Source organism: Bombina bombina, chromosome 3, assembly GCF_027579735.1.
Source record: "Bombina bombina isolate aBomBom1 chromosome 3, aBomBom1.pri, whole genome shotgun sequence".
Lineage (NCBI taxonomy): Eukaryota > Metazoa > Chordata > Amphibia > Anura > Bombinatoridae > Bombina > Bombina bombina.
Genome location: NC_069501.1, coordinates 223478510 through 223497601, shown reverse-complemented (window position 1 = coordinate 223497601; position 19092 = coordinate 223478510). Strand labels below are relative to the sequence as shown.

At 41.8% G+C, this 19092-nt stretch overlaps 1 protein-coding gene across 9 annotated transcripts in view; it reads right to left on the bottom strand.

Annotated features, from left to right (window-relative positions):
- MYO18A (myosin XVIIIA) overlaps positions 1 to 19092 on the bottom strand; it is a 527256-nt gene that overhangs the window by 444517 nt on the left and 63647 nt on the right. For all 9 annotated transcript variants that reach the window (XM_053706173.1, XM_053706175.1, XM_053706166.1 and 6 more), the window contains one exon: positions 13735 to 13877. In XM_053706173.1, the coding sequence (XP_053562148.1) occupies positions 13735 to 13877 (143 nt within the window). The remainder of the gene's footprint in view (positions 1 to 13734; positions 13878 to 19092) is intronic.

Here is a 19092-nt window from a genome sequence, read left to right as displayed (position 1 = left end):
AGCTTGATTCCGCCCAAGAAAGTATTAGAGATACTTCTTTCATGGCTAGGAGACTGCGAGTCCCCCCTTGATGATTGACATATGCCACTGTTGTGACATTGTCTGTTTGAAACCGAATATACAAAGCCTGAAGAGCTCTGAAAATAGCACAGTTCTAAGATATTGATTGGAAACCTCGCCTCTCAAGGATTCCAAACTCCTTGTGCTGTCAGAGACCCCCAAACAGCTCCCCAACCTGTCAGACTTGCATCTGTTGTAATCACAGTCCAGGTAGGACGAACAAAGGAGGCCCCTTGAACAATAAGGTGATGGTTTAACCACCAAGTCAGAGAGAGTTAAGTGTTGGGATTTAAGTATATCAGTTGTGATATCGGAGTATAATCTCTGCACCATTGGTGCAACATGCAAAGCTGTAGAGGTCTCATATGAAAACGAGCAAAAGGGATCACGTCTGATGCTGCAATCATGAGACCTAAAACTTCCATGCACATAGCCACTGAAGGGAATGATTTAGACTGAAGGTTTAGACAAGCTGAAACCAATCTCAAACGTCTCTTTTCTATTAGAGATAGAGGCATGCACACTCAATCTATCTAGAAACCTAAAAAGGTGACCTTTGTCTAAAGAATCAAGAAACTCTTTGGTAAATTGATCCTCCAACCATGTCTTTGAAGAAACAACAGAACTTGTTTTGTGTGAGATTCTGCTAAATGAAAAGATTGAGCTAGTACCAAGATATCATCTAAATAAGGAAACACTGCAATACCCTGCTCTCTTATTACAGATGGAAGGGCATCTAGAACTCTTGAGAATAGTCGAGGTGCTGTTGCAAGGCCAAACGGAAGAGCGACAAATTGGTAATGCTTGTTTAGAAAAGAGAATGTGGACATGAAGTGACCTTGCTGAACAAAAGGCAGAATAGTCCTTAGAGTCACAATCTTGAAAGTTGGGACTCTTACAAAACAATTTAAAGTTTTCAGATCTAAAATTGGTCTGAAAGAATTTTCCTTCTTTGATACAATGAATAGATTTGAATAAAAACCCAATCCTTGTTCCTGCTGTGGAACTGGGACAATTACCCCTAAAAGTTCTAGATTTGAAACACATTTTAGAAAGGCTTTAGCTTTTACTAGGTTTTTCTGTACATGGGTAAGAAAGAATCTTTCCAAGGGAGGTCTTATTCTGAATCCTATTCGATTCCCCTGAGAAATTATATTCTGAATCCACTGATTTTGGACAAAGTCTGTCCAAACTCTTTTAAATAGCTTAGTCTGCCCCCTACCAGAAGAACTGGCTTGAGACCCACACCTTCATGGAGGTTTAGGGGCAAGATTTGGTTTCTTATAAGGCTAGATTTATTCCAATTCAGAGATAATCTCCAATTAGAGCCAAAGGCCTTAGGGAAAGTCTGTTCTCCAATCCGACGAAATGAATGAAAACAATTGGGAGCTTTAAATTTACCCCCCTCCCCCAGTGATAGTGAAAATAATAGAATCAAATTGAGAACCAAAAAGATTCTTTACCTTGAAAAGAAAGAAATAGTGATCGTGTTTAGATATGTCAGCATTTCAAGATTTAAGCCATAAAGCTCTTCTAGTAAGAATAGCTAAAGAAAAAGATTTGATGTTAAGTTTCACAACATCAAAAGATAGCATTGCAAATAAAATGATTTGCATGTTGAAGTAAAAGAATAATGTTAGATAATTCTGGGTTGACGGCTGAGCTAAACTGTCCAACCAAAATAGTAGGCAGCAGCAGCAACATCAGCAATAGACATAACTGGTCTAAGAATATAGCCAGTATGCAAATATGCCCTTCTAAGATAATATTCAAGCAATGAGATTAGAGATAATTACTGGGATAGGAAATACTTTAGGAGTAATAACAGTAGTCTTAAATACAGAATTTAAATCATTACTAGGTCTATCATCAGGAGTTTTAGGTTCCTCAATCCCTAAAGTAAATAATACTTCCTTAAAAAGGAGGACAAATATATTCAATTTTAAACAAAAAAGATGTGTCAATCTCTGTCTCTGATGTAAGATCCTCTGAATCAGAGGAACCCCCATCAGTAGAAGTATGCTGCCGGCCAGTACAAAATTCACTAGATTTAAGAACGTAATGCAAAACCCTTTAACATGTATTTGTTAAATGCAGAATAGCAGACATAGTCTTCTCTATGGCTGTAGCAATAAAATATTTCATTGCTGCAGAAATGCCCTCTGCATTAGACTGGGAATTATTAACAGTGATAGCATTTATACTCATAGAAATATTGTCAGACTGTAACAAAATATTAAAACAATAGACACATAATTGAGCTGAAGAAATCAGATCAGCACTTATCTTTTTGTAGAAATATGTTCAGGCAGCTTAGTTTCTATGGTAACTTCTGAGGCAGGTTCAATTTGAGACATAGTTGCAAATTTTTATATATATATCTTCCATGTGTGTCTGCACTCACAATGCAATAGGTATATCAATAATCCATTATAGAAGAGGACTGCACTCACTGGATTTGGTATATAAAATAAAAATTTTTATTAAGGTGACGTTTCGGGGTACGCAGACCCCTTCCTCAGACCAGGCAACAGTGCAAATGAACAGTGTGCAATATAAAGCAACATAGCCCCTCCCATCAAACAATTAGTGAAATTGCGCCAAAACCTATGTAACTATGACAACAGGTGAATCACCTAATTAACATTATTCCTACCTTTACTAATGTGATAGTTAAAAACAGTATAATTGTGCAAACCATATAAGTGTATCTTAAAACTATTCTCAAACAATAAATGACATGACATATGAGTAGCACCTAAAACACTCAAGGTGCACACAAAGAAATAAAATGTCCCCCTACAATGTGATGTGTGACATACTGAAATAGCTACCACAAAGAAACAACTTAACATCGATAAAGGCAGTCTATAGGAAACAGCGCTCAATAAAAGATAGTTGCAGGACCTAGGCAGTATATCAGCATTTAAATATAGTGCATCAGTATCTCTCAGTAAAACATACTTCTCAGTAAACAAAGGACAAGTAGAGAAAAAGGACAAGTAGAGAAAAACGGCTCAATAAAAGATAGTTGCAGGACCTAGGCAGTATATCAGCATTTAAACATTAGTGCATCAGTATCTCTCAGTAAAACATACTTCTCAGTAAACAAAGGACAAGTAGAGAAAAAGGACAAGTAGAGAAAAACAGAATTTATGTTTACCTGATAAATTACTTTCTCCAACGGTGTGTCCGGTCCACGGCGTCATCCTTACTTGTGGGATATTCTCCTCCCCAACAGGAAATGGCAAAGAGCCCAGCAAAGCTGGTCACATGATCCCTCCTAGGCTCCGCCTTCCCCAGTCATTCGACCGACGTAAAGGAGGAATATTTGCATAGGAGAAACCATATGATACCGTGGTGACTGTAGTTAAAGAAAATAAATTATCAGACCTGATTAAAAAACCAGGGCGGGCCGTGGACCGGACACACCGTTGGAGAAAGTAATTTATCAGGTAAACATAAATTCTGTTTTCTCCAACATAGGTGTGTCCGGTCCACGGCGTCATCCTTACTTGTGGGAACCAATACCAAAGCTTTAGGACACGGATGAAGGGAGGGAGCAAATCAGGTCACCTAGATGGAAGGCACCACGGCTTGCAAAACCTTTCTCCCAAAAATAGCCTCAGAAGAAGCAAAAGTATCAAACTTGTAAAATTTTGTAAAAGTGTGCAGTGAAGACCAAGTCGCTGCCTTACATATCTGATCAACAGAAGCCTCGTTCTTGAAGGCCCATGTGGAAGCCACAGCCCTAGTGGAATGAGCTGTGATTCTTTCAGGAGGCTGCCGTCCGGCAGTCTCATAAGCCAATCTGATGATGCTTTTAATCCAAAAAGAGAGAGAGGTAGAAGTTGCTTTTTGACCTCTCCTTTTACCAGAATAAACAACAAACAAGGAAGATGTTTGTCTAAAATCCTTTGTAGCATCTAAATAGAATATTAGAGCACGAACAACATCCAAATTGTGCAACAAACGTTCCTTCTTTGAAACTGGATTCGGACACAAAGAAGGCACGACTATCTCCTGGTTAATGTTTTTGTTAGAAACAACTTTCGGAAGAAAACTAGGTTTAGTACGTAAAACCACCTTATCTGCATGGAACACCAGATAAGGAGGAGAACACTGCAGGGCAGATAATTCTGAAACTCTTCTAGCAGAAGAAATTGCAACCAAAAACAAAACTTTCCAAGATAATAACTTAATATCAACAGAATGTAAGGGTTCAAACGGAACCCCCTGAAGAACTGAAAGAACTAAATTGAGACTCCAAGGAGGAGTCAAAGGTTTGTAAACAGGCTTGATTCTAACCAGAGCCTGAACAAAGGCTTGAACATCTGGCACAGCTGCCAGCTTTTTGTGAAGTAACACAGACAAGGCAGAAATCTGTCCCTTCAAGGAACTTGCAGATAATCCTTTCTCCAAACCTTCTTGAAGAAAGGATAGAATCTTAGGAATTTTTACCTTGTCCCAAGGGAATCCTTTAGATGCACACCAACAGATATATTTTTTCCATATTTTGTGGTAAATTTTTCTAGTTACAGGCTTTCTGGCCTGAACAAGAGTATCAATGACAGAATCTGAGAACCCTCGCTTTGATAAGATCAAGCGTTCAATCTCCAAGCAGTCAGTTGGAGTGAGACCAGATTCGGATGTTCGAACGGACCTTGAACAAGAAGGTCTCGTCTCAAAGGTAGCTTCCATGGTGGAGCCGATGACATATTCACCAGGTCTGCATACCAAGTCCTGCGTGGCCACGCAGGAGCTATCAAGATCACCGATGCCCTCTCCTGATTGATCCTGGCTACCAGCCTGGGGATGAGAGGAAACGGCGGGAATACATAAGCTAGTTTGAAGGTCCAAGGTGCTACTAGTGCATCTACTAGAGTCGCCTTGGGATCCCTGGATCTGGACCCGTAGCAAGGAACCTTGAAGTTCTGACGAGAGGCCATCAGATCCATGTCTGGAATGCCCCACAATTGAGTAATTTGGGCAAAGATTTCCGGATGGAGTTCCCACTCCCCCGGATGAAATGTCTGACGACTCAGAAAATCCGCTTCCCAATTTTCCACTCCTGGGATGTGGATTGCAGACAAGTGGCAGGAGTGAGTCTCCGCCCATTGAATGATTTTGGTCACTTCTTCCATCGCCAGGGAACTCCTTGTTCCCCCCTGATGGTTGATGTACGCAACAGTCGTCATGTTGTCTGATTGAAACCGTATGAACTTGGCCCTTGCTAGCTGAGGCCAAGCCTTGAGAGCATTGAATATCGCTCTCAGTTCCAGAATATTTATCGGGAGAAGAGATTCTTCCCGAGACCAAAGACCCTGAGCTTTCAGGGGTCCCCAGACCGCGCCCCAGCCCACCAGACTGGCGTCGGTCGTGACAATGACCCACTCTGGTCTGCGGAAGCTCATCCCCTGTGACAGGTTGTCCAGGGACAGCCACCAACGGAGTGAATCTCTGGTCCTCTGATCTACTTGTATTGTCGGAGACAAGTCTGTATAGTCCCCATTCCACTGACTGAGCATGCACAGTTGTAATGGTCTTAGATGAATTCGCGCAAAAGGAACTATGTCCATTGCCGCTACCATCAAACCTATTACTTCCATGCACTGCGCTATGGAAGGAAGAGGAACAGAATGAAGTATTTGACAAGAGTTTAGAAGTTTTGATTTTCTGGCCTCTGTCAGAAAAATTCTCATTTCTAAGGAGTCTATTATTGTTCCCAAGAAGGGAACCCTTGTTGACGGAGATAGAGAACTTTTTTCTACGTTCACTTTCCACCCGTGAGATCTGAGAAAGGCCAGGACAATGTCCGTGTGAGCCTTTGCTTGAGGAAGGGACGACGCTTGAATCAGAATGTCGTCCAAGTAAGGTACTACTGCAATGCCCCTTGGTCTTAGCACCGCTAGAAGGGACCCTAGTACCTTTGTGAAAATCCTTGGAGCAGTGGCTAATCCGAACGGAAGTGCCACAAACTGGTAATGCTTGTCCAGGAATGCGAACCTTAGGAACCGATGATGTTCCTTGTGGATAGGAATATGTAGATACGCATCCTTTAAATCCACCGTGGTCATGAATTGACCTTCCTGGATGGAAGGAAGAATTGTTCGAATGGTTTCCATTTTGAACGATGGAACCTTGAGAAACTTGTTTAGGATCTTGAGATCTAAGATTGGTCTGAATGTTCCCTCTTTTTTGGGAACTACGAACAGATTGGAGTAGAACCCCATCCCTTGTTCTCCTAAAGGAACAGGATGAATCACTCCCATTTTTAACAGGTCTTCTACACAATGTAAGAATGCCTGTCTTTTTATGTGGTCTGAAGACAATTGAGACCTGTGGAACCTCCCCCTTGGGGGAAGCCCCTTGAATTCCAGAAGATAACCTTGGGAGACTATTTCTAGTGCCCAAGGATCCAGAACATCTCTTGCCCAAGCCTGAGCGAAGAGAGAGAGTCTGCCCCCCACCAGATCCGGTCCCGGATCGGGGGCCAACATCTCATGCTGTCTTGGTAGCAGTTGCAGGTTTCTTGGCCTGCTTTCCTTTGTTCCAGCCTTGCATTGGTCCCCAGGCTGGCTTGGCTTGAGAAGTATTACCCTCTTGCTTAGAGGACGTAGCACTTGGGGCTGGTCCGTTTCTGCGAAAGGGACGAAAATTAGGTTTATTTTTGGCCTTGAAAGACCTATCCTGAGGAAGGGCGTGGCCCTTGCCCCCAGTGATATCAGAGATAATCTCTTTCAAGTCAGGGCCAAACAGCGTTTTCCCCTTGAAAGGAATGTTAAGCAATTTGTTCTTGGAAGACGCATCCGCTGACCAAGATTTTAACCAAAGCGCTCTGCGCGCCACAATAGCAAAACCAGAATTTTTCGCCGCTAACCTAGCCAATTGCAAAGTGGCGTCTAGGATGAAAGAATTAGCCAATTTGAGAGCATGAATTCTGTCCATAATCTCCTCATAAGAAGAAGAATTATTATTGAGCGCCTTTTCTAGCTTATCGAACCAGAAACACGCTGCTGTAGTGACAGGAACAATGCATGAAATTGGTTGTAGAAGGTAACCTTGCTGAACAAACATCTTTTTAAGCAAACCTTCTAATTTTTTATCCATAGGATCTTTGAAAGCACAACTATCTTCTATGGGTATAGTGGTGCGTTTGTTTAGAGTAGAAACCGCCCCCTCGACCTTGGGGACTGTCTGCCATAAGTCCTTTCTGGGGTCGACCATAGGAAACAATTTTTTAAATATGGGGGGAGGGACGAAAGGTATACCGGGCCTTTCCCATTCTTTATTTACAATGTCCGCCACCCGCTTGGGTATAGGAAAAGCTTCGGGGGGCCCCGGGACCTCTAGGAACTTGTCCATTTTACATAGTTTCTCTGGAATGACCAAATTCTCACAATCATCCAGAGTGGATAACACCTCCTTAAGCAGAGCGCGGAGATGTTCCAATTTAAATTTAAATGTAATCACATCAGGTTCAGCTTGTTGAGAAATTTTCCCTGAATCTGAAATTTCTCCCTCAGACAAAACCTCCCTGGCCCCCTCAGACTGGTGTAGGGGCTCTTCAGAACCAATATCATCAGCGTCCTCATGCTCTTCAGTATTTTCTAAAACAGAGCAGTCGCGCTTTCGCTGATAAGTGGGCATTTTGGCTAAAATGTTTTTGATAGAATTATCCATTACAGCCGTTAATTGTTGCATAGTAAGGAGTATTGGCGCGCTAGATGTACTAGGGGCCTCCTGTGTGGGCAAGACTGGTGTAGACGAAGGAGGGGATGATGCAGTACCATGCTTACTCCCCTCACTTGAGGAATCATCTTGGGCATCATTTTCTCTAAATTTTGTGTCACATAAATCACATCTATTTAAATGAGAAGGAACCTTGGCTTCCCCACATTCAGAACACAGTCTATCTGGTAGTTCAGACATGTTAAACAGGCAAAAACTTGATAACAAAGTACAAAAAACGTTTTAAAATAAACCGTTACTGTCACTTTAAATTTTAAACTGAACACACTTTATTACTGCAATTGCGAAAAAGTATGAAGGAATTGTTCAAAATTCACCAAAATTTCACCACAGTGTCTTAAAGCCTTAAAAGTATTGCACACCAAATTTGGAAGCTTTAACCCTTAAAATAACGGAACCGGAGCCGTTTTTATATTTAACCCCTTTACAGTCCCTGGTATCTGCTTTGCTGAGACCCAACCAAGCCCAAAGGGGAATACGATACCAAATGACGCCTTCAGAAAGTCTTTTCTATGTATCAGAGCTCCTCACACATGCATCTGCATGTCATGCTTCTCAAAAACAAGTGCGCAATAGAGGCGCGAAAATGAGACTCTGCCTGTGATTAGGGAAAGCCCCTAGAGAATAAGGTGTCCAATACAGTGCCTGCCGGTTATTTTACATAATTCCCAAGATTAAAATAATTCCTCAAGGCTATGAAGCATAAAATATGTTTATATATAAATCGATTTAGCCCAGAAAATGTCTACAGTCTTAAAAAGCCCTTGTGAAGCCCTTTTTTTCTTTCTGTAATAAAAATGGCTTACCGGATCCCATAGGGAAAATGACAGCTTCCAGCATTACATCGTCTTGTTAGAATGTGTCATACCTCAAGCAGCAAAAGTCTGCTCACTGTTCCCCCAACTGAAGTTAATTCCTCTCAACAGTCCTGTGTGGAAACAGCCATCGATTTTAGTAACGGTTGCTAAAATCATTTTCCTCTTACAAACAGAAATCTTCATCTCTTTTCTGTTTCAGAGTAAATAGTACATACCAGCACTATTTTAAAATAACAAACTCTTGATTGAATAATAAAAACTACAGTTAAACACTAAAAAACTCTAAGCCATCTCCGTGGAGATGTTGCCTGTACAACGGCAAAGAGAATGACTGGGGAAGGCGGAGCCTAGGAGGGATCATGTGACCAGCTTTGCTGGGCTCTTTGCCATTTCCTGTTGGGGAGGAGAATATCCCACAAGTAAGGATGACGCCGTGGACCGGACACACCTATGTTGGAGAAAACGGCGCTCAATAAAAGATAGTTGCAGGACCTAGGCAGTATATCAGCATTTAAACATTAGTGCATCAGTATCTCTCAGTAAAACATACTTCTCAGTAAACAAAGGACAAGTAGAGAAAAAGGACAAGTAGAGAAAAAGGGCTCATAGCCAGAAAAACACGTATGTCAAGATTTAGGCAAGCATGTAGATGTGTGTGTCAATTGTTGAACATCAGTAGGTATATCGTATAGCATCCATAGACTAATCTTAGAGAGAAAGAGGGTGTCATCACACCATCACCGACTACTGAGCCTAAGGGGTAATATAGATAATTTCAAAGCAGTGTGATTGCAATACATACAAAGAGTCATCAACGTAAGATCTACAACTATCTACAACTATATACACAAAACCCACAGATCGGAATTCTTTACTTGAGGCAACAAGTAACCACCCGCCACAGACCAGGAGGGCTATTGTGAAATCCCAAATGATCAGGGTAATGAGGAACAATACTGAGGCAACCAACAGGTTAACCCAAATGGATGAAATGTCCAACAAATTCCTGCAGAGGGGCTACTCACCTGAACTGTTAGAGGAAGTAAGACAAGAATTAATGCCTGAAAACGAACGAACAAACCCTGCTGACAAGAAACCAAGAATGTTTTTTACAACCACCTATATTAGGTCCTATAACAAAGGGAAAAAGGTCTTGGCTGATTATATCAAAAACGGATGGGAAATCCTTGGCACCGACCAAACGCTCCCCTTTGGACACTTGGACCCACCAATCATGGGATACAGACGTGGCAGAAGCCTCAGGGATCTATTGATGCAGACGGACCCAGAGCAAAGCTACACAAAGAAGTGGCTAAAATCCACTAAAACAGGTTGCTTCATATGCCTGGGGTGCACCACCTGCAGTGGCATGATCCCCTGCAAGGTGTTTCGACACCCACATACCACACAGAAGTACACCATAAGGCACTTTATCACATGCACAACAAGTCACGTTGTATACCTTCTAAGCTGCTGTTGTGGAAAATATTACGTTGGTAAAACATCCAACAACGCACGGATAAGAATGGCAAATCACCGTTCAGAAATTCGTACTGCTTTGGATAAGGGAACAGCAGACCAACCAGTGGCTAGACACTTCCTACAGGCCAAGCATAAGGTAACCGACATACGTTTTATCCTCATTGACCACGTCCCACCGCTACGGCGGGGGGGTAATCGGGATAGAATACTCCTGCAGAGGGAGACCAAGTGGATACACAGACTTGACACCCTATACCCGAGGGGACTTAATATGTCCAATGACTGGCACTGTTTCCTATAATATCTGTGTAACCAGCAATGGTCCTTCCTCGGACTGTGCATGATACCTACCCTATATGGCAAGGTTTCCTGATTTAGGCAAGAACATACATTGGCCATATCATCAATATCTGTTTGCATAGTGATAGGATGTTTTACTTTTACTTCCAAAATTTGCCCACTGACTATGCATATGCTTTGATTTATCTGGATACCATGGCTCGCTGTTAATATAACCCTGATTTTATCTTTTGCATATAACCACACTTGATTGCCAATTGTAACAGGGGAACTATGATTGTAACACTGAGATCCCACTGTAGGAGTAACATGTTACTCAGGCACAAGACTCTGGCATATGTTTTACCAGTATAGGATTTTTGGTTGTTTATTTTGTATCATGATTAGCTCTAGCACCAACATTCTGGTAGACTATGCTCTCTTTAAGTACATTTACTAACCCTAATACCTATACTGTTTCGTACACATATGGCTCTCTGGATAGATATGGTACTCATAACATACATTAGCACATTTTGGGCAGACTAAGGCTCTCAGATCCATACAACTATCTGCAAGTCTGACGGCTTCTCTTAGCCTTTTTGGGATATGATAGAAGTATACAAGCAATATAGACTCATGTTATGCTGTTGTTTTTGTGATATATACTCAGATGTTTAGACAATTCGCCCCTTTCCTACAAGTGTAGGTATGTACAATCATTTTTTGGCTTGCCCCAGCAGTTGCGGCTAACATCGGTTAGCTGTCATCTATGTTTACTGACTGCTTGATACACACCCCCCTGATGATGTCAGACGGCTATGCAAATTAGCCATGCTCGCTGACACCGTTGACACAGACGCGGGACTGTGTTGATCCGCGCCTGTTTTTGAAACTTCTGACACATCTTGTCTCCAGCTCCCTCTCTGCAACACGCAGCAACCACTTTGACAGTATCTATCACATCTCATGCCAAGTAAGTTACCTGAACTAAAGACAGTGCTGGCTGGTAGAGATATATATTTTTTTCCCCTTTGAGATATAAATAGCGATCTTACGTTGCTGACTCTTTGTATGTATCACACTGCTTTGAAATTATCTATATTACCCCTTAGGCTCAGTAGTCGGTGATGGTGTGATGACACCCTCTTTCTCTCTAAGATTAGTCTATGGATGCTATACGATATACCTACTGATGTTCAACAATTGACACACACATCTACATGCTTGCCTAAATCTTGACATACGTGTTTTTCTGGCTATGAGCCCTTTTTCTCTACTTGTCCTTTTTCTCTACTTGTCCTTTGTTTACTGAGAAGTATATTTTACTGAGAGATACTGATGCACTAATGTTTAAATGCTGATATACTGCCTAGGTCCTGCAACTATCTTTTATTGAGCCGTTTTTCTCTACTTGTCCTTTTTCTCTACTTGTCCTTTGTTTACTGAGAAGTATGTTTTACTGAGAGATACTGATGCACTAATGTTTAAATGCTGATATACTGCCTAGGTCCTGCAACTATCTTTTATTGAGCGCTGTTTCCTATAGACTGCCTTTATCGATGTTAAGTTGTTTCTTTGTGGTAGCTATTTCAGTATGTCACACATCACATTGTAGGGGGACATTTTATTTCTTTGTGTGCACCTTGAGTGTTTTAGGTGCTACTCATATGTCATGTCATTTATTGTTTGAGAATAGTTTTAAGATACACTTATATGGTTTGCACAATTATACTGTTATACTTTACATTAGTAAAGGTAGGAATAATGTTAATTAGGTGATTCACCTGTTGTCATGGTTACATAGGTTTTGGCGCAATTTCACTAATTGTTTGATGGGAGGGGCTATGTTGCTTTATATTGCACACTGTTCATTTGCACTGTTGCCTGGTCTGAGGAAGGGGTCTGCGTACCCCGAAACGTCACCTTAATAAAAAAAATTATTTTATATACCAAATCCAGTGAGTGCAGTCCTCTTCTATAATGGATTTTATATATAGATATTTATAGATATAGATATATATATATATATATATATATATATATATATAGATAGATAGATATATATAGATATATATATATATACACACACTATATATATATATATATATATATATATATATATATATATATATATATATATATATAGTTTGCTATTTTATATCTATGCTCTTATATATAGCAGGCTTGAGAGAGTGGGAAACAGTGCTAATATATAAAAAATGAAGCATTGAAATAAGCAGTGATATAACGTGCTGCATATAGCTTTCTAACAAAAATAAAATAAAACACAGGGGTGATTTGGGGGTGGAGTTTTATCCCCAAACATGTAAAGACATGCCTTTTTTTCCCCTAAGACATGCCAAGACATACTAAGATATGTTTCAAACTGAAACAAACCTGTTGTACATTCATAATATATAAGGAGCACTAAACAACTGACTATATATATATATATATATATATATATATATATATATATATATATATATATATATATATATATATATATAAACAATATAGAACAACTTTACTTAAAAAGTGCCTAATCCATAGTTGAGAGAGTGTCTTTGTTAAAAAAAAGATACATTGACATACTTACCTTTAAGACACCCATCCACATATAGCAGACAGCCAAACCAGTACTGAAATATATCAGCAGAGGTAATGGTACAAGAGTATATTGTCGATCTATAAAGGGAGGCAGCAGATGAATCAATGCGACCGATTTACAGAGAGCCTTATGAAAACCTTTCCCATAGGTGAAAACATGGCATCATCAGGCAATACTCCCTTCACATCCCTCAGACAAACACTGCACTTAGAGAGGAACTGGGCTTCAATATGCTTAGAAGCGCCTTTCACTAAAGAAATCAAGCACATCATGCTTCACCACCTCCTAAGGAGGCAAAGTTTTTAAACTGAGGTATGAGTGAAGTGGGAGGTGTATTTATAGGCATTTGAGGTTTGGGAAACTTTGCCCCCTCCTGGTAGGAATGTATATACCATAAGTAACTAGCTCATGGACTCTCGCCCCCCATATGAAAGAAAGTAAACATGACTAAATTGCCTTGCTCAGTTATTTGCTTATTCATTCTTATACACAGACATTTACATTTGTAAGTCACTTTGGACACAGTAATATCTCCAGGACTTCCAAGAACTAAAAGCACAACTAGTTTCAAAATGAACATTATGAAAATTAAAAAAATACATTCTACATTGGACACCAAGAAAAAGAAAAAATATGTATTTGGTTTTCTTTTAGAAGTTGTGCTCTACCAGTAACAGAACTGGGGGTTCCTACTTGCATATTCACATGCACAAGAACTACTACACTCACCTGAATAGAAGCAGAAGACACCTGACCTGCTTGGTCAAAGTCTAATGAGATGATCTGAGAAAAGCGAGTGGCATTTCCATTGAGGCTGGTGCTGCTGTTGCCAAAAGCTTCCAGTATGGTGTACACCGCCTGCCATTTCTCTGCTGTTAACATCAAGAAAAAAAAGGCAACATATTCAGTTATCAAAAACAGAATTTATGTTTACCTGATAAATTACTTTCTCCAACGGTGTGTCCGGTCCACGGCGTCATCCTTACTTGTGGGATATTCTCTTCCCCAACAGGAAATGGCAAAGAGCCCAGCAAAGCTGGTCACATGATCCCTCCTAGGCTCCGCCTACCCCAGTCATTCGACCGACGTTAAGGAGGAATATTTGCATAGGAGAAACCATATGGTACCGTGGTGACTGTAGTTAAAGAAAATAAATTATCAGACCTGATTAAAAAAACCAGGGCGGGCCGTGGACCGGACACACCGTTGGAGAAAGTAATTTATCAGGTAAACATAAATTCTGTTTTCTCCAACATAGGTGTGTCCGGTCCACGGCGTCATCCTTACTTGTGGGAACCAATACCAAAGCTTTAGGACACGGATGAAGGGAGGGAGCAAATCAGGTCACCTAAATGGAAGGCACCACGGCTTGCAAAACCTTTCTCCCAAAAATAGCCTCAGAAGAAGCAAAAGTATCAAACTTGTAAAATTTGGTAAAAGTGTGCAGTGAAGACCAAGTCGCTGCCCTACATATCTGATCAACAGAAGCCTCGTTCTTGAAGGCCCATGTGGAAGCCACAGCCCTAGTGGAATGAGCTGTGATTCTTTCGGGAGGCTGCCGTCCGGCAGTCTCGTAAACCAATCTGATGATGCTTTTAATCCAAAAAGAGAGAGAGGTAGAAGTTGCTTTTTGACCTCTCCTTTTACCGGAATAAACAACAAACAAGGAAGATGTTTGTCTAAAATCCTTTGTAGCATCCAAATAGAATTTTAGAGCGCGAACAACATCCAAATTGTGCAACAAACGTTCCTTCTTTGAAACTGGTTTCGGACACAGAGAAGGTACGATAATCTCCTGGTTAATGTTTTTGTTAGAAACAACCTTTGGAAGAAAACCAGGTTTAGTACGTAAAACCACCTTATCTGCATGGAACACCAGATAAGGAGGAGAACACTGCAGAGCAGATAATTCTGAAACTCTTCTGGCAGAAGAAATTGCAACTAAAAACAAAACTTTCCAAGATAATAACTTAATATCAACGGAGTGCAAGGGTTCAAACGGAACCCCCTGAAGAACTGAAAGAACTAAATTGAGACTCCAAGGAGGAGTCAAAGTTTTGTAAACAGGCTTAATTCTAACCAGAGCCTGAACAAAGGCTTGAACATCTGGCACAGCAGCCAGTTTTTTGTGAAGTAACACCGACAAGGCAGAAATCTGTCCCTTCAGGGAACTTGCAGATAATCCCTTTTCCAATCCTTCTTGAAGGAAGGATAGAATCCTAGGAATCTTAACCTTGTCCCAAGGGAATCCTTTAGATTCACACCAACAGATATATTTTTTCCAAATTTTGTGGTAAATCTTTCTAGTTACAGGCTTTCTGGCCTGAACAAGAGTATCGATAACAGAATCTGAGAACCCTCGCTTCGATAAGATCAAGCGTTCAATCTCCAAGCAGTCAGCTGGAGTGAAACCAGATTCGGATGTTCGAACGGACCCTGAACAAGAAGGTCTCGTCTCAAAGGTAGCTTCCAAGGTGGAGCCGATGACATATTCACCAGATCTGCATACCAAGTCCTGCGTGGCCACGCAGGAGCTATCAAGATCACCGACGCCCTCTCCTGATTGATCCTGGCTACCAGCCTGGGGATGAGAGGAAACGGCGGGAACACATAAGCTAGTTTGAAGGTCCAAGGTGCTACTAGTGCATCCACTAGAGCCGCCTTGGGATCCCTGGATCTGGACCCGTAGCAAGGAACTTTGAAGTTCTGACGAGAGGCCATCAGATCCATGTCTGGAATGCCCCACAGCTGAGTGACTTGGGCAAAGATTTCCGGATGGAGTTCCCACTCCCCCGGATGCAATGTCTGACGACTCAGAAAATCCGCTTCCCAATTTTCCACTCCTGGGATGTGGATAGCAGACAGGTGGCAGGAGTGAGACTCCGCCCATAGAATGATTTTGGTCACTTCTTCCATCGCTAGGGAACTCCTTGTTCCCCCCTGATGGTTGATGTACGCAACAGTTGTCATGTTGTCTGATTGAAACCGTATGAACTTGGCCCTCGCTAGCTGAGGCCAAGCCTTGAGAGCATTGAATATCGCTCTCAGTTCCAGAATATTTATCGGTAGAAGAGATTCTTCCCGAGACCAAAGACCCTGAGCTTTCAGGGATCCCCAGACCGCGCCCCAGCCCATCAGACTGGCGTCGGTCGTGACAATGACCCACTCTGGTCTGCGGAATGTCATCCCTTGTGACAGGTTGTCCAGGGACAGCCACCAACGGAGTGAGTCTCTGGTCCTCTGATTTACTTGTATCTTCGGAGACAAGTCTGTATAGTCCCCATTCCACTGACTGAGCATGCACAGTTGTAATGGTCTTAGATGAATGCGCGCAAAAGGAACTATGTCCATTGCCGCTACCATCAACCCGATCACTTCCATGCACTGAGCTATGGAAGGAAGAGGAACGGAATGAAGTATCCGACAAGAGTCTAGAAGTTTTGTTTTTCTGGCCTCTGTCAGAAAAATCCTCATTTCTAAGGAGTCTATTATTGTTCCCAAGAAGGGAACCCTTGTTGACGGGGATAGAGAACTCTTTTCCACGTTCACTTTCCATCCGTGAGATCTGAGAAAGGCCAGGACAATGTCCGTGTGAGCCTTTGCTTGAGGAAGGGACGACGCTTGAATCAGAATGTCGTCCAAGTAAGGTACTACAGCAATGCCCCTTGGTCTTAGCACAGCTAGAAGGGACCCTAGTACCTTTGTGAAAATCCTTGGAGCAGTGGCTAATCCGAAAGGAAGCGCCACGAACTGGTAATGTTTGTCCAGGAATGCGAACCTTAGGAACCGATGATGTTCCTTGTGGATAGGAATATGTAGATACGCATCCTTTAAATCCACCGTGGTCATGAATTGACCTTCCTGGATGGAAGGAAGAATAGTTCGAATGGTTTCCATCTTGAACGATGGAACCTTGAGAAACTTGTTTAAGATCTTGAGATCTAAGATTGGTCTGAACGTTCCCTCTTTTTTGGGAACTATGAACAGATTGGAGTAGAACCCCATCCCTTGTTCTCTTAATGGAACAGGATGAATCACTCCCATTTTTAACAGGTCTTCTACACAATGTAAGAATGCCTGTCTTTTTATGTGGTCTGAAGACAACTGAGACCTGTGGAACCTCCCCCTTGGGGGAAGTCCCTTGAATTCCAGAAGATAACCTTGGGAGACTATTTCTAGCGCCCAAGGATCCAGAACATCTCTTGCCCAAGCCTGAGCGAAGAGAGAGAGTCTGCCCCCCACCAGATCCGGTCCCGGATCGGGGGCCAACATTTCATGCTGTCTTGGTAGCAGTGGCAGGTTTCTTGGCCTGCTTTCCCTTGTTCCAGCCTTGCATTGGTCTCCAAGCTGGCTTGGCTTGAGAAGTATTACCCTCTTGCTTAGAGGACGTAGCACCTTGGGCTGGTCCGTTTCTACGAAAGGGACGAAAATTAGGTTTATTTTTTGCCTTGAAAGGCCGATCCTGAGGAAGGGCGTGGCCCTTACCCCCAGTGATATCAGAGATAATCTCTTTCAAGTCAGGGCCAAACAGCGTTTTCCCCTTGAAAGGAATGTTAAGTAGCTTGTTCTTGGAAGACGCATCAGCCGACCAAGATTTCAACCAAAGCGCTCTGCGCGCCACAATAGCAAACCCAGAATTCTTAGCCGCTAACCTAGCCAATTGCAAAGTGGCGTCTAGGGTGAAAGAATTAGCCAATTTGAGAGCATTGATTCTGTCCATAATCTCCTCAAAAGGAGGAGAATCACTATCGACCGCCTTTATCAGATCATCGAACCAGAAACATGCGGCTGTAGCGACAGGGACAATGCATGAAATTGGTTGTAGAAGGTAACCTTGCTGAACAAACATCTTTTTAAGCAAACCTTCTAATTTTTTATCCATAGGATCTTTGAAAGCACAACTATCCTCTATGGGTATAGTGGTGCGTTTGTTTAAAGTGGAAACCGCTCCCTCGACCTTGGGGACTGTCTGCCATAAGTCCTTTCTGGGGTCGACCATAGGAAAAAATTTTTAAATATGGGGGGAGGGACGAAAGGAATACCGGGCCTTTCCCATTCCTTATTAACAATGTCCGCCACCCGCTTGGGTATAGGAAAAGCTTCTGGAAGCCCCGGCACCTCTAGGAACTTGTCCATTTTACATAGTTTCTCCGGGATGACCAACTTGTCACAATCATCCAAAGTGGATAATACCTCCTTAAGCAGAATGCGGAGATGTTCCAACTTAAATTTAAATGCAATCACATCAGGTTCAGCCTGTTGAGAAATGTTCCCTGAATCAGTAATTTCTCCCTCAGACAAAACCTCCCTGGCCCCATCAGACTGGGTTAGGGGCCCTTCGGAAATATTATTATCAGCGTCGTCATGCTCTTCAGTATCTAAAACAGAGCAGCCGCGCTTACGCTGATAAGTGTTCATTTTGGCTAAAATGTTTTTGACAGAATTATCCATTACAGCCGTTAATTGTTGCATAGTAAGGAGTATTGGCGCGCTAGATGTACTAGGGGCCTCCTGAGTGGGCAAGACTCGTGTAGACGAAGGAGGGAATGATGCAGTACCATGCTTACTCCCCTCACTTGAGGAATCATCTTGGGCATCATTGTCATTATCACATAAATCACATTTATTTAAATGAATAGGAATTCTGGCTTCCCCACATTCAGAACACAGTCTATCTGGTAGTTCAGACATGTTAAACAGGCATAAACTTGATAACAAAGTACAAAAAACGTTTTAAAATAAAACCGTTACTGTCACTTTAAATTTTAAACTGAACACACTTTATTACTGCAATTGCGAAAAAACATGAAGGAATTGTTCAAAATTCACCAAATTTTCACCACAGTGTCTTAAAGTCTTAAAAGTATTGCACACCAAATTTGGAAGCTTTAACCCTTAAAATAACGGAACCGGAGCCGTTTTGAACTTTAACCCCTTTACAGTCCCTGGTATCTGCTTTGCTGAGACCCAACCAAGCCCAAAGGGGAATACGATACCAAATGACGCCTTCAGAAAGTCTTTTCTAAGTATCAGAGCTCCTCTCACATGCGACTGCATGCCATGCCTCTCAAAAACAAGTGCGCAACA